At 40.2% G+C, this 17,605-nt stretch overlaps 1 protein-coding gene across 3 annotated transcripts in view; it reads left to right on the forward strand.

Moving 5' to 3' along the window:
• Positions 1-17,063, forward strand: part of SPTBN1 (spectrin beta, non-erythrocytic 1) — a 155,999-nt gene extending 138,936 nt beyond the window's left edge. For 2 of the 3 annotated variants that reach the window (XM_075595946.1, XM_075595947.1), the window contains 9 exons: positions 411-549; positions 1,476-1,560; positions 2,560-2,756; positions 3,149-3,261; positions 3,351-3,417; positions 10,750-10,988; positions 12,799-12,972; positions 14,771-14,813; positions 15,732-17,063. In XM_075595946.1, coding sequence (XP_075452061.1) covers positions 411-549; positions 1,476-1,560; positions 2,560-2,756; positions 3,149-3,261; positions 3,351-3,417; positions 10,750-10,988; positions 12,799-12,972; positions 14,771-14,813; positions 15,732-15,947 — 1,273 coding nt within the window. In that variant the 3' untranslated portion in view covers positions 15,948-17,063. Of the gene's footprint in view, positions 1-410; positions 550-1,475; positions 1,561-2,559; positions 2,757-3,148; positions 3,262-3,350; positions 3,418-5,378; positions 6,002-10,749; positions 10,989-12,798; positions 12,973-14,770; positions 14,814-15,731 lie in introns of those variants that run through there. The other variant, XM_075595948.1, reaches the window with a different exon arrangement.
• The last annotated feature ends 542 nt before the right edge of the window (positions 17,064-17,605 follow it).

Raw genomic sequence — 17,605 nt, forward strand, 5'->3', positions numbered from 1 at the left:
TGAAGCAGGGATATCCTTAAAACATGACCTGTTGATGACCCTTGAGGCCTGGAGTTGGCCACCACTGATGTTATGAGTTGATGTTTCTAAGCACGCAATTTGAGGCTGTCATATATGCAATAAGCAGATAGTAATTTATAAAACTTTTTGTTGCACAGCAAAAAATGCCATCAGACTCTGACACCGGGAAGCCCTTCTCTGCCACCTTTACTTGGTGTCTCCCAGCGTCAGAAGGTGTCTTCTGGTAAAGCATTGTTTAGTATGTATTTGGTCCCTGAGATTTTGAGTAGGCAGCTGAGCACCACGCTTTTTCACGTTAGAATATTATAATTTGGTGCAGTGAAAATGTAGGGCAAACCACCCATAAATGTATGTTATTCATTGTGCTTTTTGAATACCTCTCATTTTAGGGATGTTTCATCAGTTGAATTACTAATGAATAATCACCAGGGCATCAAAGCAGAAATTGATGCCCGTAATGACAGTTTTACTACATGTATTGAGCTTGGCAAGTCTCTCTTGGCAAGGAAGCACTACGCATCGGAGGAGGTAAAATACCTGTTTCATTTATTGCTGCTGCTGCATTGCAGATATGCGTGTACTTGACTATAACAAAGACAAGCGCCTTCAGCAGAAGCAGTGCAAGTCTGCTGTGTTCTCCTTGCTTTCTGATTTATTTATTTTACCTTTCCTGGTGCATTATGACTTGGTAATGAAGCCCGAGTGTGTCCTGACTGCATGTTTTCCCCACTCGCCGACCCTACATTTTGATAGTGGGTGTTGGGTACTAGTAAATGGGGAAGACCTCCGTATTACACTTCTAAATTCGGATGCAGTGTAAACGCGTACATTTCAACTGTTTCCCGCAATGAAGAGACTGCAACATTAAAGAATATGATTATTATTATTTTTTCTAACATACCTAGAGTGTACCTATATATTACAAACTCTGTTATGCAAGGTCTACAAAGAATAAGTCAGACGTTTCTGAACATACAGAAATAGTAGGTGGGCAATTTTATTTCCATTCTGTATGTGGTCAGTTTTGAGAGGCACTGAAACAGAATCCTGACGTCTGAAAGCTCTAATCAAAGTGTTTTGCTGTTTGTCCACGTTCTTATTTCATCCACTAAATGTAAACTCCCATTAACCCACCCTAATTGCTGTGCCAGCCTCAAGTATACAAAAAACATCAAATAAACCTTGACTACTTTAATAATCTTTTTCCTACAAGAAAAACATTGTATTAATCAATTCCTTTTGTATTCAGTGCTCCTATGAGAAATACATGGTTTTGCTGCCATAGATAATTACTTCTAAAGAGGCGTCACAAATTGGAATTTTAAGAGCACTTTGCATTGGTCCTGTTGATCTGCGACTTTTATTGACGTCCCATGACAGCGGTGAATTCTGATGATGTGCTTTCTGGGCTGTGTTTTGCTTGTGTGACGATATTTTTCCCACTTAAACCCCAGATAAAAGAAAAATTGTTGCAATTGACTGAGAAGAGAAAAGAGATGATCGACAAATGGGAAGACAGATGGGAGTGGCTGAGATTAAGTAAGCAGATCTGTGCTACGTCTAGGTGTGGCCTTTTGTTCGAGGCGCACGCGGTCGTGCGCAGTATGGACGCGGCCTTATGAGTTTGCATGCAGCTGCGGTTGGGAGGCTGGTGAAGGACATTTTGATCAACTACCTTGGGCCGCACTATACATAGAGAGCTTAAGGCCTTGGGCACGGTGCCTCGGGCCGCGCTGATCCGCGCTCCTGCTCTGCCTCGCCTGCTCAAACTGGAGCTTTTTTGTGTCCTGGCAGGTGAGGCAGTGAGCGCGCTTTGGGGGCGTGGCGGGAGGCGGGGCTAGTCCCTCGCTCCCATTGGATGTGAGCAGTCACGTGACCGCTCCTCCGCTCCCCTGAGCGGCAAATTTTAAACTTGCTTGTCTGCTCAAAATATCTGAGCTTCCGCACGCATGTGGAAGCGTGCGGAAGGGGCTGCTAAAGACGCGCTGATGACAGATGCAGGGGGCTCAGCACAGCCTTCTCTACTATGTCCCAGGCCTTAGTTTGATTTAGTTATAATTCATTTGCATCAAAGTTATGGTAGAATAGTAAATATCTTGAGCATACAATAAAGAAGATAAAATATTGAAACCAAGCTGTCAAAGATTTGGCTTTCAAGATATTGTTGGATGTAATAAGTCTATGAGGGCAGATGGTACTATAGCTGAGGCTGGTTACGCAGTTCCTGAGATGTATGTATATTCTGTTTTTAAATATACTCTCCAAATGCACTGTTACTTCCCAAGATCAGATGGGTTGCAAGTGGCCTAGATATGAATTAAAACAAGGAACTTGCATGTTGGGTGCCACACCTCCTATACAATGCACCATTTGAAGTCTACCAGTCCCTGAATGCCAGTGCTTTGTAGACTGAGGACCCCCTCGGAATATGCACTCATTCATAGACTTCTCATTACACCGTGCAAACCCGTTTCTGTTGTTATTTTCTTTTGTATGTAGCATTACTTCTTCATGTCACTTAATTCTGCCTCTTCTCAGTTTTGGAGGTGCATCAGTTCTCCAGAGACGCCAGTGTTGCAGAGGCCTGGCTGTACGGACAGGAGCCTTACCTGTCAAGTCGTGAAATAGGCCAGAGTGTAGATGAAGTGGAAAAATTAATCAAGAGGCATGAGGCATTTGAGAAATCTGCAGCTACTTGGGATGAAAGGTTTTCAGCTTTGGAAAGACTTACTACGGTATTTACTGGGTTTTTTTGTTATTATTATATTTTACCATAGGTCGGTTTCCCTAACGGATGGTTAACCATTTTGCATCTACAGTATTTGAGTGCTGATAAGCAGGAGCTTTGTAGTGCTGAAATTGTCCAGCGATACTCTGATTAGATAGTGCAGCGTGTTAATTTGTAATTGGAGAAAAATATTGCTCAGTAATCATGAAATGCTGCTCAACCAGTATAACATTGGTATAACCTCAAATATCTTTGTGACGTAAGCACTTTAAATGGGAAATTACCAGGTTTCTTGATCCCATGGCAGAGAGCCGTCTACTGAAAGCCATACCTGTCAAGTCTTGAAATACCATTAACCTTTTTGGGGGTTTATATCATTCCTCCTGTTTTGTTTTTTAGTTGGAATTGTTGGAAGTACGTCGGCTGCAAGAAGAGGAGGAGAAGAAAAGGCAACCTCCTTCTCCTGAGCTGAGCCCAAAGGTTTCGGAGGAAAGCGAATCGCCACAACAATGGTACGGGGTGTGTGTGCGCGCGCGCTTTGATACTCAGAGCTCCTCTTATAATCACATCTTCTGACATCTGTATTATTCTCTCTCTCCAGGGAAGGGGCAAGGGAAGGAGAGCACATTTCTCAAAATGGATTGCCATCTGACCAGGAATCCCCACGGGTTAGTTACCGATCACAAACCTACCAAAACTACAAAAACTTTAATAGCCGAAGAACAGCCAATGACCGGCAGTGGTCTGGACTGTAAAACCAAAAAGTGCTGCTTGTTTAGTAACCGCAGTTTAGTTTCATCGCATTCTCTTGTTTTCACAATATGCCGAGACTCACTGTTAATAATCTTTTATATAGAGCTCATGTTTAATGGACTATACTAATAACAGGTGCTAGGTGACGTGTTTTTTGTTATTGTATGGATCATGCATAACAAATGTTATTTATAGAGACCAATAGATACGGGCACTCCAAAGGTACGATAGAGCAGAAGGTGTATTATAAATCAAAGTGTTGGTGTTTTGTTCTTCAGAGGGACCTCACAAACATGTCAGTAGCTTTAAAGGGACTTCTGTACTGAGGACCAAAATGTTGACACTTCCTACTCCTCGAAAATTAGTCGAACGAAGATTTCTTTTAGTCTGTAAAATCCTGAACTGTTTGTTATGCTTACTTGCAATGTTGCCTTTTTGTCCCTACAACTTTTGGAGTGTCCTGGTTTATTGATTTTCCCTGATTGGCAAATTTACTACCAATTGGCCCTAGATTTGGAAGCTCAGATATTTTGTAGGAACTTTTTGCACATGTCTATATTCTGGGCGAAAAAAACATTTAGTAACCTACCTTGTATAATACATCCAAACACAGACACTTAAAAAAACACGTCTAGCTACCTTCTTTTTTTTCTTTTCTTTTTTTTTCTCTCCAAACACTTTACTACTCAGTGTTATTTTTGTATGAGGATGTTGTTGCATTGATTATGATGACATTGTCTCATGGAGTTATACCCCTATTCTGTAATGTCTAAACGTGTTCATTGCAAGGGGGGACAGCAACACATTTCAGGCTGCTTTGACATGGGGTAAGAAAGACAGGTAATTTCCTCTGAGTCTATCTATGTATTATGTTGTTTGAACCCACAAGCTTTAAGTACAAGAGGAGGATTTAGAATTGACACATTTTCACATAACAGAACAGCAATGGTACTGCAGCTGATGCAAACTCCCTACAATCACCAAGTTGTGTTATAAGGTGCCTCGGCTTTCTGCAGAATCCACACAGAATGTTACATGTGGATTGTTACATAGTATTTATAATTATTTTATACAGACGTGTATTACCTAAGCCTACTTGTAGTACATTTAACGCACGAAGATCTAATAATGCAAAAGTCCCAACACTAGATCTGTAACTTGGGGCAAGTTGTTTTTACTCTGTTAGATAATATGCTTTAGTTCTTATACAAGCAATATTACATTTTATTTTATTTTCATATAGGGGTGTATTGTATCACAACTTAACAGTTGGTTTTACATTCATGTACTAATAGCTTAAAGATTACCAAGTAGATACATTAAAATGGAAAGCAACCGTTATTTTCTGTTTGGTGAAACGCCTAGCAAAATAGTTATCCTCATGTTCATCAAATAATTAGCATTTTTATTTGAATGTATCCTCCTAGTGTTCTAATTTAACATTAAACCATGATATTCTGTCAGAGCAAGTATTCTAGTACCTTCCAGCAGCGAGTTAAAAGAACAACATTTTAGCAAGTGATGTACTTTCTCATAGATTGTATAGAAGAAGCATGCAGTCATCAAAGTCCACGAACACTTCTGAGAGCAATACATAATGTACCAAAATCAAGCTGCCTTAGTGATAATTAGAGCTAGGTTAATTGTGTTCATTAGAGAAATCTTGAGGACGGAACTATTAGCGCCCTGATTTAGAGCACTTATTGCTAGTTACTGCTGTTATGTTACATTTATCCTACAAATAGCACCTAATTATCCTTTTTTTTTTTTTCTTCTGTTGTATAATGGTTAACATATAAGATTCAGCATCTCTCCATCAAATGTACTTTTACCATAATTTCCCATTCACAATGCATGTCTTCTTTTCTTTTGTCAGGAAAGCGACACGTAGCTTCTTCTTTTCTTTTGTATGTTCATGTTTTTCTTTCTAGTGAATAATATGCCGTACACAAATGTTGGGTCTCTCTACCTTTTTCAAACCGTTTTGGTAATCTGAAATAGCTCTCTCACATTATATTTATATATTTATTAACCGTGACTATGCAAATGTTCTAACATTTCTATGGAGTCACCCGTAGTATTAGTTAATACAAAAAAACATATATTTTTATTTTCGTAAAACAAACGTAAAGCCATAAATCTATGATATATGTTGTATTTGACAAAGTCACCTATTTTATTCAGTAAGGCAAACAGCTGTTACACCCATTTCAAAGTCAATAAAATGGTTCAGAGACTCCAATCCATCAATTGAATGTAGTAGCTTTGTGTACCTCGACAATCTCTTGAGTCTTGCCACCCGCTAGGAAACTGCATGTCACTATATTGATTTAAACGCCACTGTGATAGAAAGTCACTTCAGCATCTGCAAATAACCTACATAAGAAGCTGAATGAAATATTAACCAATGTGTGTTAGAACGGTGTTGCTGTATTAGTGCAGTTTGTTTTAATGTTTGTCTTTACATGGCCTTTGTTTGCATGCTTGTAAGCATGTTCCCATTAAAGTTTATTTTGCTTGTACATGTTTAAATGTTTTAGCACATTTCTGTATTTGTGTTAATTTAAGCAGCGTAAGCATATGTTCATATGTTTGTATTTTCTTTTTAATAGTCAACAGGAAATTGTTGTACCACATGCTTTTTTTTATTACATAAACACAAACGCACATACGGTACATGACTATCACACTTTCATGGTAAAATGCCTAATTATGTTTCAGCTTGCACATTTGTGTACAGCAAGTTTAAAAGTTACAACAGCTATAGTTTAATTGTAGATTTCATTATCTGGCAGGAATAATGCATTACCCTTGTGTACAGATACTAGTAGGGCAGTTCCTTTAGATCAGGGGTGCACATAGTTTTTAACCTGCGCCCTCCCCCCCCCCCCCCCCCCCCCCCGGCCTACCTACCTAACGGCTCGCGCCCCCACCCCTCTTCGGCTCCGGCGTCAAATGACGTAGCGGGGTCATGTGACATCACGATACCCCGCGGCGTCCTTTGCCGCCGGTTACCATGGCGACGTGTCGCCAAAGATCGGGTAGGAGAAGCTGCAGAGGCCTCTCGCGGTGTCTGGAGGGTCCCTGGAACTGAAAATAGCAGAGTTCAGCTCTGGGGAACCCCATTGCTCCAAGCCAGCAAAACCAACACGGGTAATTAACCCAGAGAAGGGGAATTGCTGCTTTTTAAGTAATCTCCTGTTTATATAATGATACCAAAAAGTTGTTGGGAGGTACAAAGAATCCAAATCGCTTCTCTTGTCTCTCTACCTCCTGTTCTAAATAATAACGTATGGAGAAAAATGCCTCAACTTCTATTTAAATGAATGGCGTTGGTGCATCATTCCCAGGGGTTGCCCTGCTTCTAACTATTAAATTAGTATTTTGCAGCTTCAAACTTCATCAACCTGACCTGAAATTATCTGAATTTGAACTTGGCCCATAGCAGTGCAATCGTGCACGTTATGAAAATCTTCTGTCATCTTAAACATTTAAAACTACCACAAACATCACAAGTCAGGTGGCTGGTATTCATTTTTCAAGTCTCAAGGGGTGACCAACTCCAGTCCTCCCAAGCCACCAACAGGACAGGTTTTAGGGATATCCCTGCTTCAGCACAGGTCGCTCAATCGATGACTGAGCCACTGATTCAGCCACCTGTGCTGAAGCAGGGATATCCTTAAAACCTGACCTGTTTGTGGCCCTTGAGGACTGGAGTTTGCCCACCCCTGCTGTAACTAATTGTATAATTGTACTATTAAACCTGTTCCTCATTAAACATGCCATTACCATGCCAAATAACTTGGGTAAATGACATTTGAAGACAAAAGACTGCAACAGAATGGTTCCTTCCAGCTGACCCCTTGGTAACACAGGGGTTAAAGACATTTCTGCAGGGTCTATTGACAAAGGTGGATAGAAAAATAGCTATTGTAGACCGTTTCCCTGATAAAATATTCTATCTTTATATTATTATTAGACAGGATTTTTCCTTTTTACATTTATTTATAAAATGTTTTACTAGGAAGTAATACATTGAGAGTTACCTCTCGCTTTCAAGTGTGTCCTGGGCATAGAGTTAAGATGACAAATAATACATGGTTACAAATACAGTTACATAAGTAAACAGGGTATACATTATATACAAGACATTGCATGCACAGTTAGAGATAATAAATATTATAGGCGAATGTAACCGTTGCAGACCAGATTAAAATGTGAGACAGCTTTAGTTTTGAAAGGACTTAGACAGGTGGTGGCTGTGAGAGTCGCCGGTAGATTGTTCCTGTTTTGGGGTGCACGGTAAGAGAAGAGGAGCGGCCGGATACTTTGCTGAACCTTGAGATCATGAACAGTTTTTTGGAGTCAGATGTCAGAGGATAAGTGCTGCATGTGGTAGTTGGAGCTTTATTTATTTTGGGTGCCACACCTGTAACACCCTGTTTTGGTTTCACCTCTAGAATGGTCGCTGCAGCTCTCCATTCAGATATTTCTCTCCCTAAGAGAGCGCCTCTCTCATGAATGGTTTTGTAGCAAAAGGCTCTCGAGCAAAGTAAAACCTTCAGCAAAGCTTCCCTGCAGATTTAATCTTAAATCAAGACAAATGTGTCACCATTAGAGGTTAGCATCAGTGGGTGATTTGGAGCAGTGGTTCTCGCCTTCAGTCCTAAGGTCCCATCCAACAGGTCAGGTTTTCAGGATATCCCTGCTTAACAGGTGGCACAAACAGTGGTTCAGTCTTTGATTGAGCGCCTGTTCTGAAGCAGGGGTATCCTTAAAACCTGACCTGTTGGTGGGACGTGAGGACTGGAGTTGAGAAGCACTGATTTAGAGGGTGTGCATCCCAGAATAAATGAGCTCTTGCAACAACAAAAATGGACATTGTAAATCCTTATTTCTCAAGTCACGCAGGGATTTAATTCGCCTCTTTGCTGCCCAAGAGGTTTGCAGCATGTCGGTCTTCTGGCAGCAAAAAGTTTATCTGCCTTAGTTGAGGAGCACTGCAATCAAACACATAAATTCAGAACGTTTCACCACAAATATACAGTATATGGGTAAATAATAACATGTATCTACATTCATACGCTGTATCAGGGGTGCTCAACTTCAGTCGCTCAAGCCCCCCCCTCCCCCCCCCCAACAGGTCAGGTTTTCAGGATATCCCAACTTCAGCACAGGTTGCTGAATCAGAGGCTCAGTTGAAGACTGAGTCTGTCACCTGCAGGGACTGATGGAACCACCTGTGCTAAAGCAGTGATATCCTGAAAACCTGACCTGTTGGGGTGGCTTGATGACTGGAGATGAAGCACCCCTGACCTGTACTATAATATATTCTCTGACAAACTAATCGGAGTATTAAAGGCCTGGGTGTGGCTTTCTGTGAAACTGCCCCAAAAAGAAACCCGTGCAAGTGAATCATTCTCTACAGGCAATGCTGAAACACACCAGCAGGGCTATGTATCCAAATGTCCCAGCTGAAGAGCTTAGGCTGCAACCATAGTGCGCGCGTGCGACAGAGTGCAAGTAAAGGCGCGCGAAGGGGAGGCGTGGCCGTGACCAGGCTGCTTTGTCTTTGTCGGTTGAAACGCTCGCGTGACGCGGCCATCGCGCAAAATTTCTCCTCTAAATCCTGTCACGCGCGTCGCATAACGTGCGGTGCATGGCAGGACTGCTGCACTTAACATGAATTTGTTCGTGCCGCGCGCGCACTATGTCTGCAGCCTTGGGCAAGTAGAGCCAGCGCTATTGAAAGAAAAAACATCTCCATTGTTTTATGAGAATCTTTTTTTTCTGGAGTTACTTATGGCCCCAGGAGACATTGAGGCATAGCATCTTGTATAAGCCTGTACTGTACATCAAATGAATCCTAGAACTATACTTGGAATGTTAATGTTTGTCTTCAATGTCCCATTGTTTTGTGGTGGGCTTCCATGTTACCAGATCAGGTGAACACTCTATTTCAAGGCAGTCAACCAATCCTTCCCATGCAAATATGCGTAGACTTTGATTTCATAAAGGCACATCGTTTGTAAAACAAATAGGCAGCTCAGCGATGAGAAGAATGTGTTAAGGAGACAGTTTCTATTTTTTTATTTTATTTTTGTATGGACGTATTTTGCTGCCTGCAATTAATACATTGAGCAGTATTTCGGTTAAGATGCTGCTCCTGCTTAATATTTGTCAGCATAAAAAAAACAGGGCGCAGAATGTTTGTAATCTACTAAAGAGTAGTACGTAGCATCAAGCTTCAGTAACATGCTAATACCACACTTTGGGCTGCTACCATGGTACTAAATGTAAAACAATAATGGTACAAAGAAACAACAGGGACAAAGCTGCATTTCTAAAGCAAAAAGCAATTGGAATTCCAAAGTAAATGAAATTTGAATGGCTCCTGAAGACGTCTCCAGCTTGACCAGTCAACTGCTGGAAACTGGGCTGCTCTCTAGACTATCTCGGTCACAGCGTGCAACAAGCAACGTGATCCACAAAGCAAGTGATGGGCAAGGCGTTGGTTCTGCCTTTGTTTGGGGGTAAATAGCTGTGTGGTGTTGAGTGACTGTGGTGGTTCTCCAGCTCCTTTAACATAAATTCAATTTCACTTAATGATAAGTCTAAAATGGACTTCGGTTAAATTGTGTCTGACTATTCCTATTTTCCTGTCTATTCTCTTAAGATCCAAACCTAACTGGGATGGTGGAAGTGAAAATGCATGGTGTTATTACCCTAATCTCTGCATGTTTGATTCATTGTTTTACCACTGGGAAAAAACAAAAGAGCATTTTCAGAAGCTAGAATGCCAATTTCTTTTTCTTTATTTTAAACACCGCTTCTGATCATGCTCAAAAAAATATGCAATCTGTTAAACTCTTATACGTTCCCATCAAAGCTAGAATGGGGACCTCTTGCAGATATTACATGCAGAAAGGCTGATGTATGGCATGCAGTATTCTGTAAGCCTGTTTGACTATAGCTTATTGGTTGTGCAGTCTTTCTTTAAAAGGATCGAGCTACAGTAATGCATAATTCTTGTTCCCTATTTTTCTTGTCCGTAAAATGGGTACTAATCTATTCATACATCTAATTTGTGTTCCTTTAGTGTATATTGGTAGTTGACATCATAAATTTACTGTACTTCTATCCTTCATAAACAGTCTGTACACAGCCATCTTCACTAGTTTCACTATTGTTGTTTTGTTTTTTGTTTTTTTTTGCTGTTGCATTGAAATATTTCTGATGGTTTTTAGATGCTGGAAAACGCCGACACAAATGAAATGGTTAATGGGGCCACAGAGCAGCGGTCAAGTTCTAAAGAATCCAGTCCAATTCCTTCGCCAAGCGCCGATCGTAAATCTAAATCCGGCCTGCAGTCACAGACTGCTGCCACTCTCCCAGCCAAGACGCAGGAAACTTCTACTGCTCAGCTCGATGGCTTCTTGCACCGCAAGCATGAATGGGAGACACACAACAAAAAGGCCTCAAACAGGTAAAGAAGCACATGTTGCAATGACCTCTAATAATGTTATCTGTCGTAAATGTTCTTTGTTAGTGTTATATGCACTGTACGTTTGATTTACAGTATGAATGGGGAAAGGAGATGGAGATGTGTTTGTTTTGTTTGTTTTTTAACGGTTACACCTATATTGTGCGACATCATAAAGCAGCAATCCATGCCGTTGTTTTTTTTTCTTTTAAATACAGAATTGAAGCAGGGGGTCTCTGGAACTTGAACCACATTAATTTCAGCCCCTAGGTCCCCTGCTTCCAGAGATACTTACCTCTGTAGTGGGTGCGGGTAGCCACTCCAGGGCTCACATGGCTGCTTTTGAAAGCTCCTGGGCCTTGCGGGCCAATAGAAAGCCGTGACGTCACCCGGTGTGGCTTCCTATTGGCCCATGGAAAAAAGTGCGAGCTGTGTAGCGCTATTCTAAATAAAATTGATATATATCAATAGTTTACACTCTAATATCAATATAAAGTGATTATAATAATTAGGGCTGCCAACTAAAAATCACTGACTGCCCAAAGTGAGTGATAAAGCAAACCGAAAAAAAACAGATAATAGGGCGCCCTTACAACTATATGTAATAATATACATAAAACGATCAACATATACATTAATCCAAAAGTGAATGTGCACAAATACAACCGTGATACTGTAACAGGATGCTGAAATAGTCCCAAAAAAATCCAAGGCTGTAGGAAAACTGGAACCAGCCGTTGCTCAGCACATGGAAAGAAATAAATGAAACATAGTGTGATATTGTTAGGGGGAAATGCACCTAAAAAACTGATATAAAAATATGTATATTATTATTATTTCATATACAGTAGTTGTAAGGGCGCCCTATTATCTGGTTTTTTTCCTATTGGCCCATGTGACCTTGCTTGATACACTGCAGAGAGATACCGGCACCCCCTTCGGAGGGAAGGATCTCCGGAAGCAGGGGGTCCCCGGAGCTGAAAGTAACGGGGTTCGGCTCCGGTGACCCCCAGCTTCAACCCTGTATTAAAAATGGAAGGGGGAAAAAAACTGGCTTGGATTGCTCCTTTTAAAGGTTGTTATAAAAAGACTCGATACTGATGGTTGGAGTAATTATTGGTCTTATGCATGAGCCATTTATTTGAAATTTGCCTCCTTTTGTTGGAGACCAAAATTCATCAGACTTGTGTGCTTTGCTCTCCACCCATCAGATGTCCATTGAAATAGGACCATGTTTACTAGGCGGTGCTGTGGCATAATACATCTTCCGGCATGAGAAGATGCCCTTACAGCCCATTCAGTCGAATAAGCCGTAAGGTGTATTCCGGTTCCAGGTGTCTTATGGCATAGCACTGCTTAAAAAATATGGAGCATAAATCGGAGAGTAGAAGTTAAGGACGGAGCAAGAAGGGAGCTGACTTTCTTTTTTTGTAGGGACCGGCCTTGCCAAATAAGTTTGTGTATTCCAATTGAAGGGGAAAAACAGGTATAACTTTCCTGTTGGCTAAATAGATTAACTGTGTCCAAAATGTATTGGAGGTTGTTTAGCAAAGCTCAGATGATAGGAGTAATAGATTTCTAAAAAAAAAAAAAAATTCTATCTAATTAATTGTTAACTCGTTTGCTGTTTTTGTTACACTGATTTATTGCCCATAGCATAGCGGTTCAACTTTTTTTAATTTATTTTTTCATTGTCTTTTCTTGGAGTATATAAAGTTAGTCTTATGTTTTGAATTCGATGTCCCGAAAGGTTTCTGAAGACCATAGAATGACCCTGACACACTTCTCTATTGGCTTTATTTTCTTTACAAAGATCGTGGCATAATGTGTACTGCGTGATAAACAACCAAGAAATTGGATTTTACAAAGATTCCAAAAGTGCTGCATCTGGTATTCCGTACCACAATGAAATTCCCGTTATTCTGAAGGAAGCGGTCTGCGAAGTCGCAATTGACTACAAAAAGAAGAAGCATGTGTTCAAATTAAAGTAAGTTGTGTGTGTTTCACTGTGTTTGGCCACTGCGTGCTTCTTGAGGGAGCCGTTTCATTGGAAGATGCAACATTAGTTGTGGCTTTCTATTGGATGGCCATTTAATTCCCAGTATCTCAGAAACTTGGTGTCCCTCATAGCTGAAAATAGTGCGGTTCAGCTCTTCAGGACCTCCTGGTTCCAGACCTGTGGGGTGAAAAAATGGAGCTTAGTTAGGGTGGATTGCTCCTTTACGTTGTCAATCTTGATTCAGCCGAGACCACTGGCAAACCATGCCCTACAAAACTCGTTGAATATATTCCATCATCGTAATATATTTACATTTTGGTTCTGAACTACATAAGTTATTATGGAAGTCTCTCGAGTCCTAAATGTCAGAACTTCAGTCTAAACCTTGTAATATGAACCATTAGTGATGCAGTATTCATTCATAAAAATGTTGGTGATTGCTACATACATACACACACACATACACACACACACACACACACACACACACACACAAAATTGATGACCTACAGTAGATACTAGGGATGAAATATATCACGTGTACTCGCTGGAGTTCTCTGCTTCTGAGGTGAAACTACCTTATCTAAGCAGCTGTTTCATATACAGATTGAGGAAACTTGCTTACTGCATTTTTGAATGAAAATCCAGCTTGAATATATATAGTACATTGTAGTTAAAGGAGGCAATTATCGTATAAGATGTATTCATATCCAACTGAAGAAAAATATTTAAATAAAACTCATACATATAGTCGACACTTTTCTGTGTCTTACCACTGTTTAGTATTGTTGGGCTTAAGTGTATTATAAATGGTAGTTCACCGTTAATAGTTGCGCCATATTGGTTCTAGAGCAAAGTAGATTTGATGTAGGTTGTTATACCTTTTAGTGGACCAAAATTTGAGGTTTTCTTATAGATGACATTTATACTATACAGAGCTTTTGAAACCACCTAGGTTTTTTTCAAGAAAGATATCACAACCTACAACAAATCTACCTCTAAATTGCAAAGCGTTTAGTCGCGGAGGTGTCGGCAGTATAGTGATTAGAAGGCGAGGACAGTTTGTAGAGTAATACCTGCTAAAATGGGAACACGGTATATAGGGTACCATAATCATTTACACACTCATTGTTCTAATACAGTTCATCATTTTTAATTGTAGAAGATGAATGTATTTAAGTTTGCACATTGTGCGCACCTGGGTGGTTTTAAGGTGCATTATAAATTTAATAGCTAAAATAAACCCCACGCGTTAGAATCTGTTTGGCGGTCCTGTTTGATTTCTCTAACGTATTGCATAGTAAAACACTCCTTGTGCTGCAATGGTTTCACCACATGCTGGGTGTGCTGGTGCACGTCGCTGTTCGTGCTTAGTGCTGTAGGAAGGGTGTACCTAGTGTTTGCACATTTTATTTCAGTTTATTATGTACCCTGTGCTATAGGGGTCTGGTTAAATTGCTGAGGTAATCGTGCAACTTGAAATTGAAATGTACATTTCTATCAGACTATGTTCATATTACACCCTATATCTAATCTAAACAAGACCCAGATAATCATAATTATAATAGATCCAACCCATACATTCTAGGAATGCATTGATAGTGTTGTTATTTATAATATATATTGGATGGAAAAAAAACTAGTAGGCCATTACAAATAATTACATGTGATACAACTGTAACTGCATACCAAAGGAACCATGTACTGTATAAATGTGTATTTACATACAGTTGTAAATGATGTGTGCTGCAAACGAAAAGCTAAATCACTACTTTTACTCTTACAGGTTAAATGATGGTAATGAGTACCTCTTCCAAGCCAAAGATGATGTAAGTTTCTCTCTCTATTTGTGTTATGTGATTCATATATTGCAATATAACATTGTCTGTCATAGCTTTTCTTTAGGATTTATTGCTTCATACGTGTAACAGAACAAAGTTCCATGAAACGGTGCTGCAAAAAATTGGTTACCGGTTGCATAAATGTTGTATATTGATAAGCTTGCTTGTAGAGAGAATAATCAAAGCGACATTGAATGAGTGAGACACTTAATAAACACAGGTGTGTTGCTCATAGTGGAAGAGGTACAAGTAAATGTCCTGGTTGATAGTACAGATGGCTGGTGATATATCAGCCCCCTCTGGTTCTCTTCCTATTTGGACTACCTCCCTAGAGCATAAAGGTCCCTGTAGTGTCAATGACAATGACTTCCCATGAATATCAGTAATTGATAGGGAGTGAAGTACTCACATTCAGCCGCTTGTCTTCCTCGGTTGGCGTGCCTCACGTGGTGTAGAGAAGCAGGTGATCCGGTAAAGAAGAGAAAACAGAAATCACAGCCGTTCAAAAAGTAGGCGTCCCGGGGCTACAGCATAATACTGTTTAAAGGTCTTTAATGAAAAATTGACAACATGGCACAGACAGACGAAAAAAATCTACTCTTACGCGTTTCACGCTAAGTAAAGTGCTGACGAAACTCTATACTTAGCGTGAAACGCATAAGAGTAGATTTTTTTAATCTGTCTGTGCCATGTTGTCAATGTTTCATTAAAGACCTTTTAAATAGTATTATGCTGTAGCCCCGGACGCCTACTTTTTGCACGGCTGTGCTCCGTTTTCTCTCCTTTACCGGATCACCGTATTGCTTCATACGTTACAACATATTCTATAGTGGCCAATTGAGGATGTTCCTGCTTGGAGGGCGTGTGAATTTGTGATACTGATCGACGCCCTTGTTCTTTCCCCAGGAGGATATGAGCACATGGATTCAGGCCATCGCAAATGCGACCTTATCTGACAAAACGGAGGTGTCTCTGAGCACACACAGCACTCCAGCATCCAGCCGTGCCCAGACCCTGCCGACCAGTGTAACCGTAACCACTGAATCCAGCCCCGGCAAGCGGGAGAAGGACAAAGAGAAAGACAAGGAGAAGAGATTCAGCCTTTTTGGGAAGAAGAAGTGAACGACATCCTAAAACACTGCACTTCTATTACATTTTCAGTGAAATATCAGCATGCAAGCTCAGAACCAATACATTACTCTCTGTGCCTAATGTTCCCCAACGTGATTAAAAAACCTTTTATTTATAGAGTGTTAAAGAGAGCTTATGCAGATACAAAAGGTTTGAGGGGCATTGGGCACCTTGTGTACGAGAGGGAGGACCAGTTTTCTTCTTTTCTCTCCCCCGCCCCCCCCTTGTTTTATTTTTTTTTTTACAAAGTGATTGTAGATGAAATCTGAATATTTAAACGTTTCCTCAATTTTGTGAGGCTGTCTTGGAAACAACCCACATTTCGAGAGATTGATATGCAAGGCAGCGGTGCTTAAAAATAAATAAATAAATGACTGTGCACATCAAAGACAGATGTAAAAAGTTTCAAACATCTTCACTTCTACTCACTTAAGGTTGTTAGTGCTGAGGCTTGACTATTAGAACATGTATTAAAACGATAGTGTATTCTCGATCCCGTAACCGAGTGCAGACACATTAATTTGCAGATAAACCGATTGCCCCCCCTCCGGCACCCCTTAATTAACACATCGCTTTCAAGCATCACGTGTAACAACTCCGAATATTGGTGTTAAAGAAGGATTAGCGTACTGATGAGTTTTAAATAATCTGTCATTTTACAATTATGATTTTTTTTTTGCTGAAATACACTATATTGTACGTTTCTGATAATACTAGTACAAACTATAACAAGACTAGATGTATAATAAACCCTTTAAATCATTGATGTTAAGTGTACAAGTGGAAATGAAGCATTTACTGGAAAAAAAAGTAGTTACTCAATTGATTACTTGCTTGTCAGCTACAGCACTGTGTGTTATAATTTTGCTACATTACCTTGCTATTTGATACATAGTGTGCATTTCTCTGTTACTGTAACTATTGTATTGAAAATTTACATTTTACTGCACAATCAAAATGACATTTATTAGGAATGATATCCTTTCAATGACTGGGCCTGTATTCAGAGTAGTACTGGAACTGGCTTTCAGTTGTATGGAACTGTACCTCTAGACTTTTACCCTATCTGTTAAATATATGCTATGTCATTAAATGCTTTTAAAAATTGCTGCTACTGGAAGTCTTCATTTTCTTACATGGCTTGCTGAATTCTCGTGTGTGTGTGTGTGTGTGTGTGTGTGTTTAAACAAGTAGAGGAGAACAGGCACTTTAGGTCTTAAAGCCGCAAAACGTGAAATCTTATGTTTTTTTTTTTTTTTTAGCAGTTTTGTACTATTCGATAATACTTGCTGCATTTGTGTACTATTATTCAACTCTTAATGCCATTTTAAATGCATTTTAAACCATCCTTTGATTGCTATAGCAGGTTTTAAACCTGCCGTGCAAGATCTTTGCAACAGTTTCCTGTTTGTGATAATTTGTTGCCAAATTCCCCAGCAGTTTGAGCTGCAAACTGCAACAATAGATAATGGTAACTCCGTAATATAAGTAACCCCCTTTTCCCATGTCTAAGGGAACTACGTGTGCTGCCGTTACCTGTGGCTCACAGAAGGCCTGAGCCTCCGCAGCTGGGAGCCTGGGGTGAGCTATTCTCTGTGCAGCGCCTCCACCTGAGGGATCCCAACGCTGCGGGATAACCCCTTTCAGGA

This window comes from Ascaphus truei, chromosome 4, assembly GCF_040206685.1.
Source record: "Ascaphus truei isolate aAscTru1 chromosome 4, aAscTru1.hap1, whole genome shotgun sequence".
Lineage (NCBI taxonomy): Eukaryota > Metazoa > Chordata > Amphibia > Anura > Ascaphidae > Ascaphus > Ascaphus truei.